We start from the raw sequence: 26,243 nt of genomic DNA, 5'->3' as shown, positions 1-26,243 counted from the left end.
CCCATCCTAGAGCCCGCAGCCACAGCCGGAGCCTGCACCCACTCCTGCACCCCAACCCCCAATGTCATGCCGTACAATTTTCATACCCAGATGTGGCCCTTAGGCCAAAAAGTTTGCCCAGCCCTGCCATAGAGGGTCATTGCTTACAGGATACGGTATCCCGAAAGGGGACATTTATCAAACCATTAGGAAGATTGTTAACCACATAATGGGTTTGTTTTTACCTATGTGCAATCAAGCAATTACATTTTCTCATGCAGGTGATATATATATGCCAATTAAAATGTAACACCCAAAACCATGTCTTAAGATAAAAATTTTTATTTTACAATTTTATAAAGCAGCTTTACATTAAGCACAAATGTTGATCCATTTACTTTGTATATAAACATAATAATACCTCTTTCCCTCTGCAAAAAATCATGTCTTGCTGTATATAAAAAACTAACGTGCACATTGTGCTTAAACTGCAAAGTCTATACAGCTTTACAAAGGACTACCCTTTAGAAGGGCATCCTGTAAACAATTTATTGCATATTTAACACATGGTGTGTACCCCCCATGTAAAATGTAGAAAGGAATAAAGTACAATTACAAAGTGAGTGAAAATAGCAGCTTTCAGTGAATGTCTCACACAATGGCCAAGAAAAACAGCACTGCCACACTTGTATAGTTGTGCTTGTGTCTCTGGTTTGCATATACCCACGTGCACTGTGTTTCTAATGAAATATACATGTACAGTAATCCTAGCGAATGGGTTAAACAGATCTTAGCATCTAAGATCTTTTGTCAGTTTAAAAACAGAGGTACAAAAGGGATTATTATACAGTGAAATCAAATAAATGAAATTACCGGCACTGGTGTCTATTAATGCTCTCCCACAGCCCACTTCGTTTTTAAAAAAAGAAGAGCAATCCATGCTTTAGGTTCCATAAGCACTCCTGGTTGATTGCTTAATTTACATGCATATGCACTCAAACAACAAAAATGCAATGGAGACTGCGTTAAAAATAGAATGGTACAACATCAGTTTCTCAGCTGAAATGACTAACCTATGTTTCTCAACAAATCTATTTGTCTGCTGCCGGATGGACTCCAATGTGAGGTATGAAACATGGAAAGATCAATGCCACTATTTGTTTTTAATACTTTTCCTAATTCATTTGGAAAAGGTGTTAACATTGTTAAGGCACTGATATTTGTCACAGAAGCAGTACCCAAACCTTCTCATTCGATTCTCCAAATCTAAAATGGGTATAATGTTGAGGAAACGCACCAGAAAGATCTCTCTTTCACTCTCAGATAGTGATCAGCCATCGCAGAAGTAGTTTTTTTCCCTTTTTTGTAATTTGAGGAAAATCTCCTCTTGAACACTTTGGTATTGATAAAGATTTTAGGGTTCAAAATAGTTCTGCTGTGACATCTACTTTTTGTAGGAATCAATACGATCATGTGTGTTTGCAAAGATCAAAAGAACTACAAACCTGTTTCACACATCACAGTAAGACTTTAAAGCCTTTTCTATTTTGCTCACTGATCTGCCCCATCTCTCCTTTCAGTGGTTTGAATTTATTTTGTCCTCGATACAAACATCTCTTCTCACTCAAACTCTCCTTGGTATTTTTTTTTTTTTTAAAATCACACAAGAAATAAGTAACATACAACAGGATCAAACGGGGGGGAAAAAAACAACTGTTAACTAATGTGTATACTTTACCATACTGGAATGTGTCTACAACTTAAAGGTCTGGGATTCATAATCTGTACTGACCGAAATATTAGCAGATACTAGTGATGCAGACTACCCTAAAAACAGTATTGGTCCAATGACATGAGTTGGTTTGTTTACTCTCTCCGAACTACAAAGAGGCAAAACGCATGTTTAGAGGCCTACCAAATTCATGGATCATTTTAGTCAATTTCACAGTCATAGGATTTTAAAAATAGTAAATTTTACACTTTCATATGATTCCATCTGAAATTTTACAGTTTGTTGTAACTGTGGGGGTCCTGACCCAAAATGGGGCAGCGGGATTGCCACCCTCACTTCCGCGCTGCTGCTGGCAGAACTGGGCAGCTGGAGAGCAGTGGCTGCTGGCTGGATGCCAAGCTCTAAAGCCAGCACCACTGTCACCAGCAGCGCAGAAGCAAATGTTGCAAGGTATGGGGAGGTGGGTTACCATATGTCCGGGCTTTCCCTGCAGCCTCTCCACCAGGATTGGGGGGTGACAGCTGGGGCTGCAGCCTCTCTGCCTGGGTCGGGGGGGCTGTCGCAGCAAGCAGCTGCAGTGCTTCCTGCAGCCGCGAGAGGTTTCCGGAGGTGGGTCTGGCCCAGCTCTAGGAGCAGCCTCTGCAGTGGAAGAAGTAGTCCCATCCCTCCCCAGCCTGGGCTGGGACTAGCAGCTGGAGCTCAGCCCATGGTAAGTGGCCCTGTGGCTGGGGCGCCCCCAGCCCTGCCCCTCCCCTACAATAACCAGATTTCATGGGGGAGATCAGATTTCATGGTCCATGATGTGTTTTTCATGGCCGTGAATCCGATCGGGCACTACACATGTTGAAATGAAAGACTAATGGCTACTGAAAAGACTTTATAAATATAAAAGGAAATATAAGGTTAATTCTGAACAATAATGTATGTCACTGAATGCATGGGTTCAACACATTCAGTTATTGCACAAGTACTCAGTTGACAGAGCAACTGAGAATTAATATAAAAAATTTAGCCAATATTTTGGGTATAACTAAGTGTAGAGATCTAGATTGTAATTAACATTTAAAATGCTTGATCCACTTTTTAAAAACAAATTTAAAAATTAAAATCGCTAGAAAAAATCATTTTGATACAGAAATCTCTCAAGTGTGGGTGAAAATACAGTACAAAATATCAGATTCCACAACAAGAGATTCCAACTACATGGGGGGGGGGGAAATGTTGATTAGCAAGCCTCAAATATATGACTGTAAATTCAAATTTAAATGGCATGCTTGCAGTTTTTGTGCAGTCAACTAATCCCACTTTGAGTTGTGCTTACATAATTTAAGAAGCCTGAATGCTGGCTGTGTTTTCCCATTTACACATCTTTAAAGAAACCATATGTTCAACATATTCCTCGATATATAGAATTTAAAATAAATTGTGTATTTTTCTCCCCCCCAGAAAAGAATTTGTATTAAAGAAACACTTAAAAAGATACACTGTTGACTACCCAGGTTACAAGTAAATACACATTTACTGTATCACATCACATGATCTGTAATTCTGTTTCCAACATATATACAGATAATTCCATTTTAAAAGAGGCCACATACTAACTTTTCAGGCAAGTGCTGGACTTTAGAGACCTGTATGGCTTCTGTAAATTATCTTTTTCCTACAAAAAGGAAAAATAAAAAACTTCCCCCACAAACTCAGGAGTACAAATGATTTTGTCCAGTGCGAATAATTTCACTATGAACACTATGGGCAGGTAAACACATTAAAGTACCAGCTTTTATTCCGTCCTTTGACTGGACCCCTGCTTCAAATTCTACTTCCCAGATAGAAGTATTCTCACGCTGGAATGCAATTACTTTCTGAAGATCAGTTTTGAGGACCACTTTGAAATAGTCCACAAAAAACTTAGTATGCAACCTTTTAAAATGTACCTTTGTTTAGCTTTAAGGAGTCCAATAATTCCTGTCAACAGCAGATAGCTGAAACGGGGTTTTGGTTGTGAGCTCTAGTTGTGCTTTGCCCTGCCACCTTTAAGGTAGCTCTTCCATCTCTTGACGAATTCTTTGAAAATTGGGGACTCGTCGATCGTGCTTAATAGCTGGAGTTGGTTTATGTGGGTAGTGTGATAGTCCCACCGGGCCAAGTTGGGAGCAGAGCCGAGCATGAAATGACGAAGGTCATAGATCGTTCCTGAGCCTGTATCATAGAGTGGAAGCATGGCTTTCAGGGACTCCATGCCTCGATCATAGAGAGACTTTGCCTCTTTCCCTAGCTTCTCACCTGCAGTTTCTTTTAAGTCATACAGTCCAATCAGAGAGTACATGAAACCATTTAAAACAAATGAGCTAGGAGAGGTTGGGTACTCTTCATACCAGTCATGTTTGTTCATAAAGACAGCTTTCACTCCATGCTGCTCTGAGGGGAGCTTGTAAGGTGCTGTTGCCTGTAAAGCTGAGTTGAGGAATGTGTGGTCTTTTGTTAACAGATAAGCCCTGACTAAGGTTGAAATGGCCTGCCCTTGTGCCATAGCAGAGTACCAGCCAGGGTCTAAAGATTTAAACCCTTCCCCTAACTTCCGTGTCACCATAATTGGCCAGCCACCTTTTTCATCCTGGTTCCTCACTAGCCAATCACTTGCCGCAAAAAAAGCTGCCATGTGGGCAGTTGTCGATATAGTGATGTTATCAATAAAGCCTTTTCCCTTAGTGATCAACCTAATCACTTTTTTAGGCATTATTTTTGTCTGCTTCACAGCTTTCGTGTTGGAGAGACCCACTCCTTTCCTTAAGTCAGTTACCAGATCTCTTGTGACTGTGCTCCAACCGGTCCTAGGTCCAATGCCATAGTAAATATCTCTGTCTTTAAAAGCGATCAGCTGAGTGTTCGAGACATAATGTATGGTGAAGAGCTGGTTCTTCTCAGTTGTTTCTAGAACCACAGATACGCTCCCATTTGTGATGAATTTGAGGTCAAAAGAAATAATAAAATCTCTTGAGTTCCCAAGCTGCAGAGACACCCCTTCAGTATTTTCTGGAAAAAAACAAAACACAAATGAAAGTGGTTAGGGGTAAAAAAAATGATCTGCCAGGATGTATATTAACAGAACATTTTAGAAGGAAGTTACACCATGCAATTAGGTTTGCCAGATAAAAATCTGAAATAACTCAAGGGCACTTAACCTAAAAATCTGTGTTTCCATTGTGTGTGTCAGTTCATTATTGCTTATTACTAAATTAAGAACACAGCATCAATTAATGGGTCATGGATGACTTCCCGTACCATAAGGGAAAATTTCCCTCCTCTATTCTACATTAATGCATTGCTGCATTCAGTCTAGGAGCAGTGCCAAGGTATCAGCCAAATTGCTTCTTCAGGATCCTATGCTAGCTGATCAATACCCCGGATGTAACGCAGATGCCAAAATGGACTCTTCAGGCAAAGGACAGCTGGCATAAGGAGTCAGAGGGTGAGATGAAAAGAGGTAGATGGGCTGCATCAGTGAGAACCTGAAATATGTACCAAACTGGACAGTCTCTACGTAAAAGAATGAATGGACACAAATCAGACGTCAAGAATTGTAACATTCAAAAACCAGTTGGAGAACACTTCAATCTCTCTGGTCACTCGATCACAGACCTAAGAGTGGCTATCCTTCAACAAAAAAGCTTCAAAAACAGACTCCAATGAGAGAGTGCTGAATTGGAATTAATTTGCAAACTGGATACAATTAATTTAGGCTTAAATAGAGACTGGGAATGGATGAGTCATTACACAAAGTAAAACTATTTCCCCATGAAGAAAAGGAGTACTTGTGGCACCTTAGAGACTAACAAATTTATTAGAGCATAAGCTTTCGTGAGCTACAGCTCACTTCATCGGATGCATTTAATGCTTATGCTCTAATAAATTTGTTAGTCTCTAAGATGCCACAAGTACTCCTTTTCTTTTTGCGAATACAGACTAACACGGCTGCTACTCTGAAACCTATTTCCCCATGGTATTTCTCCCTCCCACCCCACCCCCCACTGTTCCTCTGATATTCTTGTTAACTGCTGGAATTAGCCTACCTTGCTTGTCACCATGAAAGGTTTTCCTCCTCCTCCCCACCCCCCGCTGCTAGTGATGGCTTATCTTAAGTGATCACTCTCCTTACAGTGTGTATGATAAACCCATTGTTTCATGTTCTCTCTGTGTGTGTGTGTGTGTGTGTGTGTGTGTGTGTGTGTGTGTGTGTGTGTGTGTGTGTGTGTGTGTGTGTATATAAATCTCTCCTCTGTTTTTTCCACCAAATGCATCCGATGAAGTGAGCTGTAGCTCACGAAAGCTTATGCTCTAACAAATTTGTTAGTCTCTAAGGTGCCACAAGTACTCCTTTTCTTTTTGAAATATGTTTGGTAGTATTAAGCTATCCATAGTAGACTGCAATATGAACTAACCAAGCAACACAATTCAAAAAATATAAACCCCTCTAGCTACAATAAATCTTACCCTAATCAGGTCTGGCATTCTAGTAACACAGTATGGGCAATTTGTTCCAGCCGGTTATGATTCAAAGAAAGAAAAGCAGAAGAAAAAAGTCACTTTACATTGCATGTCATCTTTCAATAAAAATCCGATTGTGTGCGCGTAGATTGGGCGTCTGACACTAATTTGGCATTACATATTCTGGAACTCGTCACAAAGCAGTTGACATGATTTGTGCCAACAGATTATTAACTGCCCACTTCTCTTCAGTTCCCCAGTCAGAAAACTGTATACGTAGTTGCTGAAACTAGGGGTACTGTCACACCCCCTGGCTTGAAGTGGTTTCCATCCTATATGATTCAATGGCTCTCAGCACCCCCACTATCCAAACTGTTCCTGCTTGTATAGCTAAAATAAAAGGCAAAACTCCCCATGGCAGATTCTATTGTCATCAGTTTAGATGTTTACCAAGTTCCACCACAGGGCCCACCAGCTAACTGTGCAAATCTACTGAAGGCAATGGGTGTTGCACAAGCATAATTGAGGACCTAATTGGGCCTGCAGTACATCTGTTACTGGTGATGCACCAGAAGGAAAGAACCCAGCTTGATTTACAGAGATTCTACTGAGCTTATTAGAAAAGAACTCTTTCTACTTGCAAACTGAAAATATTTGAACTGAAATTGGGGGGGGGGGGGGAATTTGCCTTTGACATTTTTAGTCACACTTCAGACTAGAGCCACATTAAGCAAAACAGCTTGGAGAACTGAGAAAGAAACAGGTAGTTAGAGATCCATTGGGACCAAAATTAAAATCTATTAGCTGAGGTTTTGCCCGCTTGACGGTTGCAAGAGCAGGGAACTGATCAATTTAGTGGAAAAATGAACACAAAGCAACTTAACATTTTAATTTATTAACCCCTACTAGGGCAAAACTCAGAGCTGTCTGGTTTTACTTTTTTAAAAAAAACAAAAAACAAAACAACAAACATGTCAACAATTAAATAAGGTTCCAAAGCAACACACCATAAAGAAACCCTGTTTCCTCACACATTAGCTTTTAAGTATAAAACCAAATCCCCCCAAAACTGTAGATGATCAACCAGCTAATTAGTTTGTAAGACTGTACAGATCTTGTAGTTTTGAAAACACAGAGATATGATAAACATTTAAAGACAGTCATTTTAAATTAATGTTTTTAATGGAATAAAATTCTCTTGTGTGAAAGATTATTGTTTCCTTGCTTGTGTTCCTTGGTGTGAAATACCCCATAAATATTTCTAGGAACAACAACGGAGTTATGACGCACATTCCCTCAAGAATACAAGGCTTTCCCCATCTACCAAACTAATCCATTATGCTTTGCATCAAGACTGTAGTTTCACATGCTGCACTGTACAATGTCAGTTCTACCATATCGCCTTTATGATTGAATTTTATGTTGTTTTTTAAAACAAAGCTTTATTTCCTTTAAGCTCTGAAGTTCAGCATCTGCCTTTGGAGTAGAGAAATAGCAGTGCTTTGTTACATTAGTGTTCTTCTTTCTGTGAATGACTAACACACACCACCACCAAAATTCTGTAAAATTAATTCTTTATAAAAAAAATGTTAAAAAGTTGACTGTCCCCATCTATCATTTCTACTTATTCCTTTTGCTTTCTATCATACAAAACACTATGGGAAGAGGGGCAAAAACTTAAGAACCAAATAAAAAACAAAAAACCCCTAAAGGTTGCCCATTACTTGTACTGCATTAAGCACCTATAAATCCATTACTTAAGGCCATCTAAGATGAGTGGATTCGTACTGTGGCCTTCAAGGTCTGAAGATTACTCTGCCATCAATAAAGGATGAGGGGAGAATACATAAGAAATCTTATAACCTTTCCTCTTTCTTATATTTATCTACTACAAAGACACAAGTGTGTTCTAACAACTTTTTCCTTAGAGACCCAGGCTTAAGGTGCTGACTAAAATTACTTCATTGTCTTTTTAAGTAACGGACTCATTAATTCTAATGGGTATTGATTAGGGAGAAAAATACATTCAGTCCTTACTAATGAGGCTGTCTTAGCACAAGGGGAAAATGTTGCATAAAATAATGCACTCTGTTGTATCGATGATTTGTTTTGTTACGTATGAAACAGTATATGACAACTTGAGTGGAAGTAAAAGTATATTTTAGAACACTGAGTGGAGAAAGGAGCCGTAGGCATATAGTGTCTTAACAGGTATATACATACTGACTGGGAAAACTCGGAGGGCTGAGTAAGAATAAAGGCTCGAACATTGGCTACAACTTCCAAGCAAACAGTGCAGCTGTGAAGGTAACCTTTCCCTCCCCCACCTAAGCTAGTTGTAGCTGGGTGTCACTTAGAGCAGCCTGAAGGCTATTTGACATTACCTCAGCCACCCCCAAGGGACTTCCATGGTAGCTGGGACTCAGCAGGGCACAGGGTAGCCCTCGTTATAACTTTACTTCCTAGCCATACACTGGCAGCAGGAAGCCACTATTCCACTGGAGGATTCTCCTATACTGAGATGAACCTCCATTATCAGCTACTTTGCAGTTTTAGGGTCAGATTCTACCAGCAATGGTGCATAAAGCAATTGTGCTAGATCCCTTAAGAATACCTGAACACCTTGGGCCTGATTCCAGAGCCATCCTGTGCACGAAAGCTCATGCATAATGAAACAGATGGTAGGTTACAGAATTAGACATTCTTGATTTCCTCCATTAAACAGTAGTATATCTTTCTGGTCAGGAGGGTTTTGAACATTTGTACAAGACCCACCTTATGAATTAACCCTTGCTGCATGAATTTGTAGTACAGTTACAGAGAAATAGAACATTTAAAAAAATCTGAAGCCACATGTAGTCCAGCTTCTCCTCTTTCCTGAGGCTTAGGAAGGCCTGAATTGACAAACTAAATATCATAAAACATGTATGCTGAGTTTCAGCGCAACACAAACATTTACATTCTAATGAAAAATCTTAGAACACAGGGATTGATAATGGAAACACTGATGGAGTCCATGCAGTTAAGCCTGTAAAGAGGATATTGCAGGTTTACCCTATCTGTAATTTGTTAGCACTAAGATTGCGGAATTTATTTTACTCCCATTTCTTATTCTATAGATTGGTTCCCAGGTTATTTGCTTCCTCTTAGTTCTGTGATAGGCATGGCAACTAAAGGCTGCAGAATTTCATCTGGAGCTTTTCTGTTCTTTATCTGTGTGGTAAAATCTCTTCTATAATACAGCTTCTGTTCACTTTAGAGTTAGTTACAAAGTTGAGAGATAAGATAAAAGGAAAATAAGAGACAGACAGACAAAGCAGAAGACAGGTTTTCAGGTGAGATTTCAAAGATGAAAAGTCAACAGGGTTATATACATATGTATTTAATAAAGGACTCCCATGGTAACATCTGCACAAAATTAACACAAATGGCTTATCTGCGATGTAGTTACAACAACACACCTGGAGCGACAAACTGTTTAACATTAGTGAACCTGGATTTATCAGGTACTGTTGAAATAGAACAGCTTTTTGGTACAGTCCAATCAATGGATCTGCTGCTTTTGTCTTTGTCTTCTGCTGTTTCATACACCTCTATGTGAGGTGGTCTCTCAGTCAGATTTTTACTATAATGACTTAGCCCATATTGTGCAATCTGGATTGGGTAGAAATAGCCTTGAGGTCCCCACTGTGTGGATAATGGAACACCTGTAATATACGAAAAACACGAATCATTGTTAGAACATTTAAAATAGAAATTTAGAATTCTGTCTCCCCTTCTCTCCCCCACAGTTTTACATAAATAAATGCCATTTACCAGTAGCAGCTTTCACCATTAGTTCTCAGGCACAGACAAATTACTCTCCTTTTTACCAAGGTCTGCAAATACTAAAAACTGATATCAAAACCGACCAGATGCAGAAGGCAAAGTCAAGTTCTCACCATGTTCTACCATACCTGGGCATTTACTTACTTATTGCAATACCAGACTTTAATATACAAACATTTTTATGGATTTTTCCTTCCACTGTGGAGACCATGAAATCCCTCTAATACCACATAAATCTTTGCAAATTAAATGTAAAACAACATTAGTAGAATTTTACTAGCATTTTTTCATGAACCTGCAATTTTACTCAATACTTGCAAATCTAAACTGTTACAGCTCCCAAACTAGAGAGCTATTACAAATACATCCTGAAATAATGTCTGTGTAATCAGAGATTTCCCCCACCCTGCTCTTTGCAGAATTTACACATACTCTCTGGTCTAAACTTCTCTCTTTCAGGTTTAGCTCAACATATAAATAAAAAACATGGCAACCTAAACCTTTGTCCCCTGAGTTGGGGTTTCTCTCCAAGGGCATCCTTGTCCCAGACCCTAGTTGCCTCTGAGGAGAAAGCTACTTCCCCCCTTATATTTGAAGTGGAATTAAAGTCACAATCTACCAAAATCAGTCAATAAGAATTAACTGGCACATCTGTACAGAGCTCCAACATCTGCTAACAGTTGGGCCCCCAGAGACCTGCTACAACCTGGTAATTTGTATAACTGAAGCTCACTGCGTAATGTAATGCTCTTGAAACTTCATTCATCAATACACATTTTCTAACATTCTCTGTCATGACCAATCGCTATGATGTGCTTAAAAAGAGCTCCCCCCTCCATGTAATCAATCAGTTTCCTTCTGCCCAAAGCCCTCACTAATGTCCATTCAGTGAGGACACCCTCATTATCATAGCCATAACTGATAACAAACATGTCACATCACTGAAGCAAGAGGAGCTTTAGTATATGGAAAGAGGCTCTAATTTATATGCCAATATCTGGATAAATGGTAATATGAAAGGAAATGCACACACAGCATGAAGCATGGATAACACTTTTTTCAAAACTTGCTGGAGTTTAACAAACATGATTTACTGGTCTTCCAATTTAGTCTCAAAGCTGAACCTTAATATGGAAAGTGTCTTGAACCCCTAGTAGGATACAGGATTCCAGCCCTTCAAACCTTTGAATGGCACAAAGTGAAGAAAGTTAAAAGTGAAAAATACGGTGGCATTTGCACCATTTTTGTCCCTTGCAAATGTTCAACTTGGAAGCTAGCTATCCCTGGAACCTGGTGTAATGAAAAGATTAAACTAAATTAAATAAGATGCACTTTCATAGATTATCGGTGCTTCATGTTACTAATAGTAAATGTTCCTGAAAGTAACTTGATGGACTACTTCTGAAGAGTAAAAGCATCAAGGGAAATATTTAAGTACTCTGTATTATCTCAACTGCTGGAAGCTAGCTCACTTAGTATTAATAAGTGTTCTCAGTTAAGGGTGCATGTATTGGGATCATAAGATGAAATCTGCTGTAAAAGCTTTACTTGTAGCCATTAATTTAAGAAGATGACATGATTAAATTGTCCAGGTCACAGGACACAAGGCAACATATTACCTTGTACAAGAGAGACCAGGTAAAAATATAACATGAGCTTTTCTTCATTCCATCTAGGTGATAATATAAGAACTACTCTATCATCTTGCATCATTCTATTAGTTTGCATTTGAAACCTAAAACCTTTTCAAACGGTTTTACTTTGATATCCATCCTCTCCCCCACAAACAGTAGTTATTTCTCCCCTGAAACCTGTCTGCCAGATGCTAGCAAGTGTATTTCCCCAACCACATTAGGGCTCTTGGCACCACATTGCACGACAATAGCTCTAAATGGCATAATGCAGAAAGCCAAATTTGTAGGTAAAAGACACTTGACACTTTGATTAAATTCATTCACAGAAATTTGTGGCTGAAATATACATCAGCTAGACATATTCCACATCTGCATGGAGCCTACATATTTTGCAAGTTGAGATGCTCCAGAACTTTTCTTGCATGGTTTTGCATTGTGGTTTCACTTCGCTTTTCAGTCTAAAAGTCAGCAGTACTGCAAAGTGACTAACTGCAGTGATCTTCCAGGTACATTCTAAATTTAAGATCCAAGACTTACAGCACATTGAGCACCATGTATGCGCAAAGAGGGGAATTTTTAATGAAATAGAACATCAATTAGAAAGTCTGATGTAGATAATCAGACTTTCTACATGATATTCTACATAGGACTTTCTAATCTATTGTCTGTTTCATTAAAAATTCCCCTCTGCGCATGTGCTGCTTATTGGGTCTAATTTATTTGTAATTTTGGGAGAGTCAAGACTCAGCATGCACCTGTGTTCCCTCTAATTTTTCAGAGGTATGTGCGGAATGAATTTTGTTATGTGCACCAATATGGAGGTGATGCGTGACGCCTCCTTCGGCCACGGCAGGTCTGGGGCTGCTTTGGGGCCAGGGGAGAGGCATCTCTCCCCCCTGCAACCCTGAGCGCTTGTGTGACGCTTAATAGGCTGCTGCACAGCCACACAGCTTAGAAGGAACTTAGGCATGTACTCTCTCTTTTCCCTCTGAACAGAGATGAATTAGTCAGGCATCTTATGGCTGGTCTATGCTCAGAACTTACATCGGCATAGCTATGTCTCTCAGGAGTGTGCAAAATCCACACGCCAACACATGGAGCTATGCCAACCTAACCCCAATGTAGACAGTGTGTGGTGGACAAGAATTCTTCCATTGATCTAACCACCACCTCTTGAGGTGGATGATTACCTATACCAGTGGGAGAACCTCTCCTGTCAGCATAGATGGTGTCTACACTGAAGCACCACAGCGGTGCAGCTGCAACACTTCAGCTGTGCCGTGGTAGTGTTTGAAATATAGACAAGCCCTTGGGGGGGGGGGGGGGAGTCTAAATTCAGAGCTAGGCCACCTTGCAACCCAATTGAATCGGAATGTGTAGAATTAGTAAACACCTTTCTTGTAGGGCACAAGAACAGCTCCAGATGTCCTCCCTCTCTTTCCATCTCATTCCAAAGCAAGGTGGCAATTTAAAAACAGGAGGAGGATACCACTACATTTTGAGATATTAGGGCTAAGATGTCATCTAGCGAATGCCCAACATTAAGATAAGGTGAATTTTTAAAAGCAGCTACAATGAACCCAAAATGGCAGTTACAGAACATAGGAAAAGAACACAAATTTAAAGAATTGAATTCAATAGTTTTGGAGAGATATTTTAACACCATGTCCATTAAAAATAGTAGTTTTTAGAAATGTGTTTCGATAGGGCATCTTATATTTTTTCAAAATATATTCCAGAGACTAAAATAATTTAACACATTGACTGAAAAGATAGAATAGTATTTGCTTGGTTGATACCTAAATTAGTGGGAATGTGATAATATAACCTGGAAGGATCATAGCACATCTTATCATGATTAATTCAGACATGGTTCATTCACTCCTGTGCATCTTTTAAAACAAACTAATCTACTAATGTTCAGGGGTTTAGAAGTGACCCTACACTGGAAATTAGAACTGATACTAGCATACAATGAAACATCACAAATTACTGAATTTTTCAAACTAGTAAGTTAATTAATGTTAGGAAAAACTCAGGAATACACCACCACATTAATGCACTTTGTTCATTTATTTCACAAGTGCAGTTTAGTTTTAGTTATTTATAGGATATGACAGTATGCCAGTAAGTTTCAGTAGTACGTTTTGTACAAGTAATTAATTCTTAGTTATGAGATCTTGCTGGAGTTTTCTGCTATTAAATCTTTCCTATGAAGTGGAATGAGAGCTGTTTGTGTACAAATTATCGATTGAGTGGCTCAGCAAATTAGAAAAGTTCTACTGTCCTGTAATTTTATTCAGAGTCTTATGAGATAAAGCTTTAATGGCTTAAATTCCTTCCCATTCAACTCACATCATTCTTTGAAATCTCTCCTGTAATTACACAGGAAAGCATGAATTTTCATAGTACAATTTAAAGAAATACTCTTATCCGGTCTTCAGAAATCGCAGTGATTCTGTTACCTTGTTGCATAAAGCCTGTGCTAGGCTAACCTAGATGTGGAAGAATCTAACCTTGCACTGTTTTCTGCTTGTACACATTTATTGTTTTGCTCTAAAAATGTTCCAAAGCACAGCTTACATTGTTGTGCTAACTCGGACATTTATAAACCTGAACAAATAAAATTCATAATCTTGTTAAATGCAACAGAAAGACAAAATACAATAGACAGTTTAGACATAGGCTACTGCATGGCAGAGCTCTGCCGTATGGTTTGTCATCTCTCTCCATGGGTGCTAGTAAAGCATTAGAGCACTTTCTAGTACTGCAGGTGTCTGCTGTAAACCAAAATTAGAGCTGTCAGGATGACACTGGAGGAATAGTAAGGGACAGACTAGAATAAACTCGGTGTCACTCATCCCCATTCTTTCTTAGGGAGGTTGAGTAAATGAAAACAAACATCTTGAATATCAAATTATGAGAGCCAATTTTCAGATGCATTTCATTAAGTTGTAAAATACATACACCACCTACCTTCAACACCACTTATGCACTTCACTCTATCTCGAACTTCTACATTGTAGCCCTCAAAGGACATGAATACTCCATCAGGGTGGTAAGGTGCTCTCTGTGCATATACTTTGGAGTAGCTATGAGAGAACTCAAATCTGTCATAGCCATCATACTGAGCAATTTTCCCATAAACCTCAAAGTATTTCTCCACCCAACTGAAGGGCAGAAAGACCTCGTTGCCCTCTCTCCTCCCTTTAATTGTATGCTCATCATTGATCAGACAGTCAATTTCTTCATATTTAAGTCCCAAAATTTTGTTTCCATTGCTATTGAACCCTCCAACAACAGGGGGTGCTTTCTGTTGCTCTTGGGGTGACGCCTCCTCACTCTGCTGTTTGGCTAGGTTATTTACATAGTTGTTACTTTCAGATGCAGCTGTTCGTTTTTCCAATCCATCTACTCGGAAGCCATTGTTCAGATTTCGGGGAAACTGAGTAGTTTTATCACTGGAGCATCTATTCCACAGCAGGACTGTGACCAGAGTGAAGAGAGCGCAGATGATGATCAGAGTCTTATAGTTGACCCGAGCTGCCAAGCAACGCATATTCACACCATACCTACAAAATAAAAGGAGATGTTCTCAAGTATAAATGTGGAGTAGATTAAAACAGGGGAACCGACGGCTTTTGCTTTTACTTTAGTCGACAGCGATAGAGCTGGTGACAGGGCACTCCACCGCCACGTGGGGGAGCGGGTGTCAGTTTGGATGCAACCTCACCCCTGTGATTCGCTAGCAAGCTCTCTGTCCGACACATGGACTCTTTAACAATAGGTTTCAGAGTAGTAGCCATGTTAGTCTGTATCCGCAAAAAGAAAAGGAGTACTTGTGGCATCTTTGAGACTAACAAATTTACTTGAGCATAAGCTTTCATGAGCTACAACTCACTTCATCGGATGCATTCAGTGGAAAATACAGTGGGGAGAGATATACACAGATAACAGATTTATATACACAGAGAACATGAAACAATGGGTGTTACCATACACACTGTAATGAGGTGGGCCATTTCCAGCAGTTGACAAGACCGTGTGAGGAACAGCGGGAGGTGGGAGGGGAATAGTTTTACTTTGTGTGGAAATGGCCCACCTTGATTATCACTACAAAAGGCTCCCCGCCCCAGCCCCGCTCTCCTGCTGGTAATAGCTCACCTTACCTGATCACTCGTTATAGTGTATATGATAACACCCATTGTTTCATATTCTGTGTATATAAATCTCCCCACTGTATTTTCCACTGAATGTATCTGATGAAGTGAGCTGTAGCTCATGAAAGCTTATGCTCGAATAAATTTGTTAGTCTCTAAGGTGCCACAAGTCCTCCTTTTCTTTAACAATAGTATCCGGAGGGATAGGTGTGAAGCTCTCAGACACAGGTAAGCGTGACCGAGGCCTTTCATGCAGCAGGGTTGTGCACAGGCATGACTGAATTAGGAGCACCGTACAGTGGGGTATTCCTCAGGATCCCTCTAGGTCGCCTCCATCCCAACGAAGTGAATTTACGGATTAGTAGCTCACATCACCAACTTTGGACTATAACAGAAAGACATTTATCAACACAATTTTGTTGTGCAGCATGAGCAGGACATACCAGAACTGGCAGTAAGCTTTAGAACCATAGTATATTTTCAAGTAAAGTCATAAATCTAGCAATGAAATGCTCAGCAGCAGGCGACTAGAGCTGCAAAAGCACTCTAATCCACTCCGCAGCACACAGAGAAGTCAAACAAAGTACAGCCACTATGAAGTGTGACATGATGAATCATTTCTACTCCAACTCCAGAAAGAAGGGGGAGTAGGGGCGGAAAGCTCAGACAGGTAATACAGACAGTAATTGGTTAAACTAGTAATTGGTTAAACTATCTAAAAAAACGTAAATTTCTGACAAATGAAAAGACTAAGCTCTAAACTTGGATTTGTTTTGCTTTTGTTGGACTGAGATGCCACCAAAAGATTTTTTTTTTAAAATTGGTGTTTTTAAAAAACTCTGTGGTTTGGAGTTCTGTGACAGACTGGCACATCTGTTGGCTTATGTGTATTTGGAGAAAAGAGTGAATGAAATATTTATCTAAAGTCATTGCTGATCATTTAAACTGCCTCATTTCAAAGATTAAATCTCAATCATTGCTTTCTTCAAAGGGACGCTTTCGAGAAGTTAGCGGCTAATGCTTAAAAAAAGTACTTTAAGTTTTTAGACACCGACAAAAAAAAAGTGAGCTGATTTAAAAGAACTGGAAATATACAAGTTTTTTCGGGCGTGGACATTGACATTCAAACCTAGATCAATTCTTTAAGTTTCTACTCTTCAAATACTCTTTTCTTTTTGTAATTTTAAAAAGGAGGACTTGTGGCACCTTAGAGACCAAGAAATTTATTTGAGCATAAGCTTTCGTGAGCTACAGCTCACTTCATCAGATGCATCCGATGAAGTGAGCTGTAGCTCACGAAAGCTTATGCTCAAATAAATTTCTTGGTCTCTAAGGTGCCACAAGTCCTCCTTTTCTTTTTGCGGATACAGACCAACACGGCTGCTACTCTGAAACCTTTAAAATTACAGTTTAATACTGGAGCAGGCAGACAACTGGGCTATGTAGCGCTAACTACTGCCCTGTTCAAAGCAGACCTCAGGCTGGGAAGGACGCCAGGGAGTTAGAGGCCTCTACTAAGTAGGAACAGAACTGGGAAAATGGGAGAACATCCCAGGGGACTACAGACTCTCAGCAGAAGTGTTTTTGGTCCAGATTTCTTGCACAGTTTCCACAGAGTTAATAAGAACACAAAAAATGAGTCGGAAAGGCTTCTCTCATAGCAAAGGTCCCATTCCCCCTTACCAGTTTTCTTGTAAAAAATTCCCCCTGCTTCCCCCTCCGCACCCTACATTACAGCAGGTGAAAGATGACGTTGAAAGAACACGTCAAAAGACTGGGAAATATAGGAATAATGAGAATAAATTTAAATTATAAAAGCATACTGGCATAAAAAGCTAGCTTTACTCAAGAATGGAGCAAAAAACCTGATACCACAAGGAAAACAGGAGCATTTTTTAAAAAAACCCACTGAATTACACTATGTGTTGCAAACTATGTTTTTAATTTTTGATACTTGGATTTCTCTTCACCAAGGAGCTTAATCAAAAGCTTAATTCACATACAGCCTTCATGCCAACATCTTTTCCCTTTGAAACGTCTCCTGAGTTGATGGCAAAGAGTGCCCAAAGGTTAAACATGTAACTACCTGATCTGATTTGTGAAGCACAGAGCTGAGCTTTTGTTTAGCACTATGCTTCAGGAGCTGCCCTTATCTTGCCAAGACGCTTGGAAGAAATACTTTTATAAAAATCTTAGCGCTACTCTCACACACAATTCAATACGGAGGTGAGACATCACTACATAACTGAGAAACAGCCAGACGTCATGGGGCAGAGGTGGGGACGGAGAAAGAAACAGAGCAGATCTGATCTGTGCCATTACACAAACCATCCATGAAAATAAATAATTAGTATTATACAGGCTGAAGTACTACAGATTAAGATCAAAAAGAAAAGAAAACTAACAGACTAACACGGCTGCTACTCTGAAACCTGAGATTAAGATCAGGAAGTCAGGCCAGGAACAGTAACCACTGCAAGCATCTCACTGAATGCAATCATCCATAATAGACTTTTCCCCCTTAGCTGATTGGTGTTCTAAAGAAGCATCCACTCCCAGCCAGAGATCAGCATTAAGAAGGTATCAGGATGACAACAGGATAAGATTTCTTGTATCTAGTGGCACAAACAAATTAATGGTTTAATTGCAATTAAGGACTATGAAAAATGGCTTGTTTATTTCTGAATTCAGAAAATGTCTGGCCCACAACATTTTAATAAATGCCGTAACAGTACAAAGTTGTAGCACTACGTACTGCCTTTGGGCAACTACAGGAGGAACCTAAAGGAATATCCAGTGAAATAAGCATGTTAGCTCTTAATATTCTTTGGAGCACAACTGAATAGGCAGAGCTAGTAGTTAAATTTTACATTTAAAATAATGGTCACACACACACACACACACACACACACACACACACCCCACTAGGGACTATCCACACAACTCTCTGAATCGACCTCAGATGACTAAATGAAATGTTGCGGCAACGGCTAGAGTTTCTGCTGACAGACAAATATGCAGGAATGATACTGAACAACAAGAAAGGTTCTTACCTCAGCTTGTCTTTAAAAAAAAAAATAGAAACAATGAATCACCTCACTAATTTTATGCTTCCATATTGTAAGCACCATCTGGCCATTTGAAACTGGACTTTAAAAGATAAGTGTCCTATTTTCCTGAAAGCCTAGTTTACTACAAGCTTTTAGAGAATACAAATTTGTATATAATTGTATTTTTATGGAAATGCTAATATAAGAATAAATCTAATTTTCTGCATCAGCAGATAATTTTTAGTGATGATGCTTTCAGGATGACCTCAACAAGTACACTTTGCTTCTTTTATACAGAGAGATAATTCACTTTTAAATGGAGAACAGTACTTCCTACACTTCACCCCAGCCATAAAGTACACTTTACATTTAGTTAAGCCATCTGTATTCTGGGGGGTGGGGGGAGAAGAGCGGGAAGAGAGAAACAGCTCAATACATTTTTATGTGCTTATTACTGCATATTTTGAACAGACTATTAGATGTTATTTTATGGCAGTGAATAGGGCCCAGCTATTCTCCAGTTACATAATATATTTGTTTTAATCTGTGCATGTCCAGTGCATTGGAAGGCAACACATCTGCTGGTTAGAGCAGTGGACTTGAACTAAGCACAGCAAATTTCTGCTCAACTTTTTCCACCAACTTGAGGAGCGATCCTGGGCAAGCTCTGAGTCCTTCCGATCCCCACTCTGCTTAATGGAGAGGATTCTTACTGTTTTGACAGCACTGAGATTCTTAGATGAAAAACAGAAGCGTGAAGTATTAAATGAAATCCAACATTTTTGGAAGATGACCAACAGCAAACGGCAAGTAAACTCTGGGAAGGGAGCAGACAAAAGCCAACCACCAAACTTCAAAATACCTATCAAGAAAGAAAGAGTCTTTGGCCTGCCTTCTGATTAGAATTCTCTATGTATGCCAGAGTTAGTGTCATAAGCAAGACCTGTCATCCTATACCACCAATACTTTGAGTTGTTGCCTATGAAATATGGCCTCCCTGGTGTGTTTCCTTGACTTGGGTCACACAGATTGATGCATACCATTCTTCTAAAATGACGGCAGCAGACTGGCAGCAACGGCATGGCTAACCATCTTCTAGGTACCACTTGGAGATGAGACCCAAGTTGCATTTGGCTCAGAAGTGGAAGAGAATGGTGTTTGCAGTCCAGGATTGTGAGCATATTTGATCACAGTGGCAACTGTTCGCCTCCATTCAGAAGCCTGTAAATGGAGGATTAGGTACTGCTGCAGTTTTGGGTTAAAGAGCACATGAAGCTTTGTGGGAAAGGCTGCCTGGTGCCTGTATATTTTACTTTCACGATAAGCAATGTATTTTAACTAGAATGATTCAGAAAGAAAAAAAGTGAAACATTTGGGAAGAACCATCATATGAGATTTTATTGTGCAATGAAGAGGGCCTGATCCAAAAGCCCATTGAAATAAATGGAAGTCTTTCCATTAATTTCAGTGAGCTTTGCATCACATTCTAAGGAGAAAAGCATTCCTGATGCACTCAAGAAAGACGGGAAAATGTTGGAACATTAATGCTGGAATTAAGCATTTTCTGTTTTGCTCTAGCCTAAGTTTAATACTACAAAAATATTTGTAATTGGCTCCTAAACACCACGTTAAATAGGATCCCAAAATGGTATTTAAAAAACACATGCAATCTTTATGAACATTAGCTGAAGACACCACAAAATAAGAGGTATCCAGCACTCATGCTAAGAAACAGATCAAATATCCGCAACCAACAAGTCCCTTTCCTCCCTTGCTTTTCGCATGTCTGAATTCTCAATCCTGACACATATTGCTAGCTCTCACTTGGTGAATCTATCCAGCAGCCTGTGCAGCAGTTTAAGGTCTGCTCACTGAGTGAAGTTTAAAGTGGCAGGTTTTTAAAAGAGCTACCAGAAAATTTTTATGGATATGTCTACACATTTTTCTAGCAGTCAGTATATTTTCTGTATGTTCCCCTTTTTCTCTATTATGAAAAATATTTAACATGTAAAGATAATTGTTTTGAACTACTCATCAGCTCCTCCCCTAAAGTCACAATTCAGGTTTATGACAATTTCACAGCAACCAACTGTGAAACTAGAGAGAGGATTTTGGGTACAGAACAAGCAAAAAGTGGAGAAATGTACTTGTCAGACAAATGCCCATAGTTACCAAGAAAAAACACAAACATTCTCTGAACTTGCATACACATCTACATCTACACTTTGAGACATTCCTTAATCTTTAAAGCAAGTGTACACACTAGATGTAAATGGATGGACCAAGAACTGTACAAGTCTCAATAATGTAAAGCAGACCTACAAAGGATTGTTTTAAATTGACATTGTGCCTTTTTTATTTGAGCATAAATTTGTTAGTCTCTAAGGTGCCACAAGTGCTCCTTTTCTTTTTGCGAATACAGACTAACATGGCTGCTACTCTGAAACCTGTCATTGTGCCTTTTGTTCTTCATTATGATATATAAAAGGAATATATTTTTTTAAAATTCTGAAATAAAATGTAAGGTAGTATATATGGGAGGGTCTGCTCTCTCTGTATATCATGGAAATATCAGGGATATTATGTCTGGTCTTCACGGATTTTGCTGGAGTATTCTAGGAGAATCTCTGGAAGTGTGCTGAGAGTTCTCACACCATAACTGAAGGTATAGATTAGATTGTCTTTCATAAAGATTCAGCATCTCTTTCACTGAAGTTTCCATTAGTATTAGGAGTTATAGATATTAGCAAAATTCAAGTATTTCTAAACAGCCCGACACTCAACTGCTCAGCTTTTAAAAGCCGTTACTACCTGTGACTATTGAGACCTACAACTAATCTATGCACACATCTGTTTGATGTTATTGTGACCAATTCCCCCTCTCATTTGTCTTCGTATTAACCAGTACAATGGGGACTCTGTTCCTGTTGTGGTAACACCCAAGGACCTCAAGTTGGAGATCAAAGTTACCTTTAAAGAATACTTTTCTAAAAATATAGTGAATCCAAATTACCTCTGAAAGTTCAGTATATTCTTGTTGAAGCAAAAATTACTTCACAGAATCATAATTTATATGCAAGGAAATACACAATATTTTACCGAGAAAATAACTAGTCAATTTTAACACGTTAATGGATATAACTTGTATGGATAGAACATATTTTGACGCACAAATGAAGTATCAACATTCTTTGTTTTTGAGTACAAAGAATAAAAAACTAGGTTAAAGAAAAACTAAAACTTCAACTATTCCTGCTACTACCGTTATATTAATTAAGTGCAAGCAAAGAAGTCTTGGTATTCAGTGCTAAGAATTATAAATGAGGAGTCACTTTATACCTTGGGCTGAGAATGCCAGAATTTAATGCAGTGTTATTGTAACCGTATTGGTCCCTGGAACTAGAGAGACAAGGTGGGGGAAGTAATATCTTTTATTCTTTCAGAGCTCTGTGTAAGCTTGTCTTTCACCAACAGAAGTTGGTCCAATAAGAGACATTACTTCACCCAACTTGTCTCAAATATCCTGGGATGAACATGGCTACAACACTGCAAACAACTAATATGCAAGGACACCTTGCACTAGAATCCCCTAAAGGTAAGCAGCTCATGGGTCCAGGTTGCTGTTAGGTCTCCCTGCACAATGGTCACAAAAGACCTATTTTATAAAGAGATCATGGCAAAGGAGGATGTAAACTGTTTCACAGCCTCTAACCATCAACTCCTCTGACTATCTACAGCAGTAACCAAATCCAAAGCAAGCTTGGTGGATGAGAAGGGCTCCAGCAGGAATCCTATACATGTTTATAACAGCTTGTTTTGCAGATGCTCCTTTGTTCAAGACCCATCTCATTACCTACAGATTAACATACAGGAACAAACAGACCTGTTTACTGGCTAAATCTTTTCTTGACTAGGTTACCCCAGGCCAGACTGGTGCACACCCCAGAACAGAAAACAGGCAACAATCAGAAGCAGCTAAACATGTGCACTGCTACAGGCTGGGGACTGATTGACTAAGCAGCAGTTCTGCAGCAGTCCTGCAGAAAAAGGACCTGGGGATTACAGTGGACGAGAAGCTAGATATGAATCAACAGTGTGCCCTTGTTGCCAAGAAGGCAAACGGCATATTGGGCTGCATTAGTGGAAGCATTGCCAGCAGATCAAGGGAAGTGATCATTTTCCTCTAGTTAGCACTGGTGATGCCACACCCGGAGTACTGCTTCCAGTTTTGGTCCCCCCACTACAGAAGAGATGTGGACAAATTGGAGAGAGTGTCCAGTGGAGGGCAATGAAAATGATTAGGGGGCTGGGGCAAATGACTTATGAGGAGAGGCTGAGGAACCTGGGGTTATTTAGTCTGCAGAAGAGTAGAGAGAGGGAGGATTTGATAGCAGCCTTCAACTACCTGAAGGGGAGTTCCAAAGAGGATGGAGCTCAGCAGTTCTCAGTGGTAACAGATGACAGAACAAGGAGTAATGGTCTCAAGTTGCCGTGGGGGGAGGTCTACGTTGAATATTAGGAAACACTAATTCACTAGGAGGGTGGTGAAGCACTGGAATGGGTTCCCTAGGGAGGTGGTGGAATCTCCTTCCTTAGAGGTTTTTTGACAAAGCCCTGGCTGGGATTTAGTTGGTGCTGGTCTTGCTTTGAGCAAGGGATTGGACTAGATGACCTCTTCAGGTCTCTTCCAACCCTAATATTCTATGATTCTATGCGATCTTCCAGTAAGTCTAGCTATCTGCTCTTCAAATCAGTTGAGAAATTACAGGACTAAACATTTCTAGATTAACCTTCCCAGAGCAATTTATTGACTAGAGATCAACCAAACGGACAGGTTAGCATCTTAACGAGTGAACAGTAGCAGAAGAAAGTAGGCAAGATGATCTTTTCTGAACTGGCCGACACTAGTCCAGATGGATGGGATTGGAGTAGCAATAACTAAACATTACCCAAAGGAAGTGAAAGCAAACAGAGCAGAGTAAGCAGGAATAGATGTCTTCCTGGAGAAAGAATTCACACAAAGAAAGGGAAAGCTCAAAACCAACTCCGCAAGCTATGGACAATGGTCTTCTAGGTTAGCGAGGCACCTAGGACAGGACCACAAAAGAGAACATTTTACTGCAGAATGTGTGTAGGGAAGGGCAGGTGCAGCTGTGACTCAGCCAAACAAGGAAGATTTGTATTCCAAATGTATTGATCCTAACAAGCTAAAAAGCACAGGATGTTTTACTGTACAGCCATGGGAATATGGAAATGTGTCCAGCAATAAGTGGATATCTGTGAGGAAGTCCCTTTGTATGTAGCTACAAGCACAGAATAAAAAGTTACCCCCCCAGAGCATTTTGGTAGTTAGCAAATTTTTTCTGGACAATTTAAAGACCTGCCTTAGCTGGTCTCCCTGGGGAATGACGATAGGAAAGAACAAAAGCCAATAGTTCTAGTTTACAGTGACAATGGCCAAAGGAAAATGGATGTCTGTGTATGGCTATCACAAACCCTCGCATTTGGAGGGCCGCAGAGGATAAGCCGCTACAGTGGTTTGTTTGTGCAGCATGGCTTCTCAGGTGACTCATATTTGAATGCTGGAGTGAAATCCTGGCTCTCCTGATGTCAGCATCAAAATGCCCATCAATTTCAACAGGGCCAGGATTTCACCCCAGTCTCTTGCTCTGAAGGTCAGTAGAGTCTGGGAGTGAGGGAATGTGCACAACTGCAAAGAAAGGGAGGGGTAGCTTGTATAGCTAAATGGTAAGACCTCCATATGATTAAGCAGGAGCAGCAGACAGGCTCAGAAATGAGTCCTCAACTTGGATGGACATATACTGTATCCGAGCAAAGGCTTTGAAGACAGATGGAAAATAACTGTGGATTTGTGTGTATTTCTCAGGGCTTCAAGGGCACAGAAATTCTGTGATCTGAGAGCAGGAAACAGAAACAGACTACTGGTGAAAGAATTAAAGACAGGATTCTGGAGGAAACACTGGCACTCAGAAGAGAGTGACCCAAGTGAATCAATATTGGGGCTTTACGATGGATCACCAAGATACAAGTAATGAGGGAAAACAATCAGACTTCAAGTGGTTACTGCAGCTTGTACATTTCCGAAGTCTGGACTGACCTGAGGATAGGAATTGTGACAGCTTTGGCAAGCTGAGTTCTGATTTGGCACACAACTCACAATCCCATGAAAGAATGAGCAGTGCACAAAAACACTGACCCAGCTTTGCAACAGGCTGACCCAATTTGTTAGCATTTCAAAATTGAAAGTGTGGATGGACTTTTTAGGGAACTATTGTTGCTCTGAATTAAAACAAAATCTTTTAATCTCCAGTTTACAAAGGCAATTTTAACACTAATGAAGCATTAGGATGGGGGGGGGGAAAGAAGGTGTCAAGATAACTAATTAAGGTGTAAACATCAGAATGACTGGTTTAGTTGAAAACTGCAAACTAACCTTCGGTTCCATTTTCAGGTAGGCAGGCTCAAGCCAATTATTGGCAAGGATTTTTTCCCATGTCCTGGCAAGGATTTTTAAACACATCATGTAAACCCCTCTCCTCCTATTAGACTGTCTACTCATAGTTCTGTCTCCCGGACTAAAGACAGGCTCCCGACAGCATGAGTCTATGTCAAAGGGTGTCTTTGTTCCAAGGCCTGACAGGATGTAACTGGGGAAAAGCTTGATATGGAGGAATTAGGCCTTGTCTACATGACAGACTTCTGATAGCACACCTACATTGGTCAGGATGTGAACAGGAGTGAGCCCTAACCCACATGATGTGCTGGCAAAGTCCCTAATATAGACACAGTTATACCTGAAAAACTGTGCTTTTTATGGGTAGAGCTTTTTTCAGTTGAGTGATGGGGGGGAGGAGAGAGAGAAAAAAAATAAGCTGTACCAGTAAAAGCATTATTTTGCCGCTATAAATTGGCATCCACACTAGGACTGGGTCTATACTACAAAATTGTATTGGCATATCCATCAGGCAAGTGAAAAAATAAAGTCTCACCCTTAAGCAACATAGCTACGCCTGAAAAAAAATCCAAGGTAGACGCAGCTTATGCTGGCAAGAGTTTGTTTGCTAGTATACACAAAAAAGAAAAGGAGGACTTGTGGCACCTTAGAGACTAACAAATTTATTTGAGCATAAGCTTAGGCAGCTTAAGTATACAGGCCAAAGACCTCTTTTTGGCAGAATAAGCGGTGTCTCCACAAGCAGGGTTTGCCAGCAGAACTATACTGGCAAAACTTTTATAGTGTAGGCTAGCCCAAGGAGCTCTTTGAGGTATACTACCCCTAGTATAGACAGGGCCTTAAACTGGAGCCTTCAGATGGAGGAGAAATGTTAGTACCAAGGAATTCCATAGAAGTGTC

General features: G+C 39.9%; 1 protein-coding gene and 1 long non-coding RNA gene across 13 annotated transcripts in view; both read right to left on the bottom strand.

Moving 5' to 3' along the window:
• Positions 1-305: 305 nt before the first annotated feature.
• Positions 306-26,243, bottom strand: part of GLCE (glucuronic acid epimerase) — a 110,499-nt gene continuing 84,561 nt past the window's right edge. For 9 of the 12 annotated variants that reach the window (XM_043494196.1, XM_038420402.2, XM_043494202.1 and 6 more), the window contains 3 exons: positions 14,635-15,230; positions 9,658-9,903; positions 306-4,744 (listed from right to left, as the gene is read on the bottom strand). In XM_043494196.1, the coding sequence (XP_043350131.1) occupies positions 3,720-4,744; positions 9,658-9,903; positions 14,635-15,217 (1,854 nt within the window). In that variant the 5' untranslated portion in view covers positions 15,218-15,230 and the 3' untranslated portion in view covers positions 306-3,719. Of the gene's footprint in view, positions 4,745-9,657; positions 9,904-14,634; positions 15,236-26,243 lie in introns of all 12 variants that reach the window. The other 3 variants (XM_043494200.1, XM_043494198.1, XM_043494201.1) reach the window with 1 other exon arrangement.
• LOC122456163 lies at positions 10,320-14,627 on the bottom strand. Its single transcript, XR_006274860.1, has 2 exons — positions 10,637-14,627; positions 10,320-10,533 (listed from the first exon to the last, which is right to left on the bottom strand). It is a non-coding gene; the product is annotated as an uncharacterized LOC122456163 (long non-coding RNA).

This window comes from Dermochelys coriacea, chromosome 10 (assembly GCF_009764565.3).
Source record: "Dermochelys coriacea isolate rDerCor1 chromosome 10, rDerCor1.pri.v4, whole genome shotgun sequence".
Classification (NCBI taxonomy): domain Eukaryota; kingdom Metazoa; phylum Chordata; order Testudines; family Dermochelyidae; genus Dermochelys; species Dermochelys coriacea.
The sequence above is the reverse complement of the archived record's forward strand: the minus strand, read 5'-3'. Positions and strand labels throughout refer to the sequence as shown.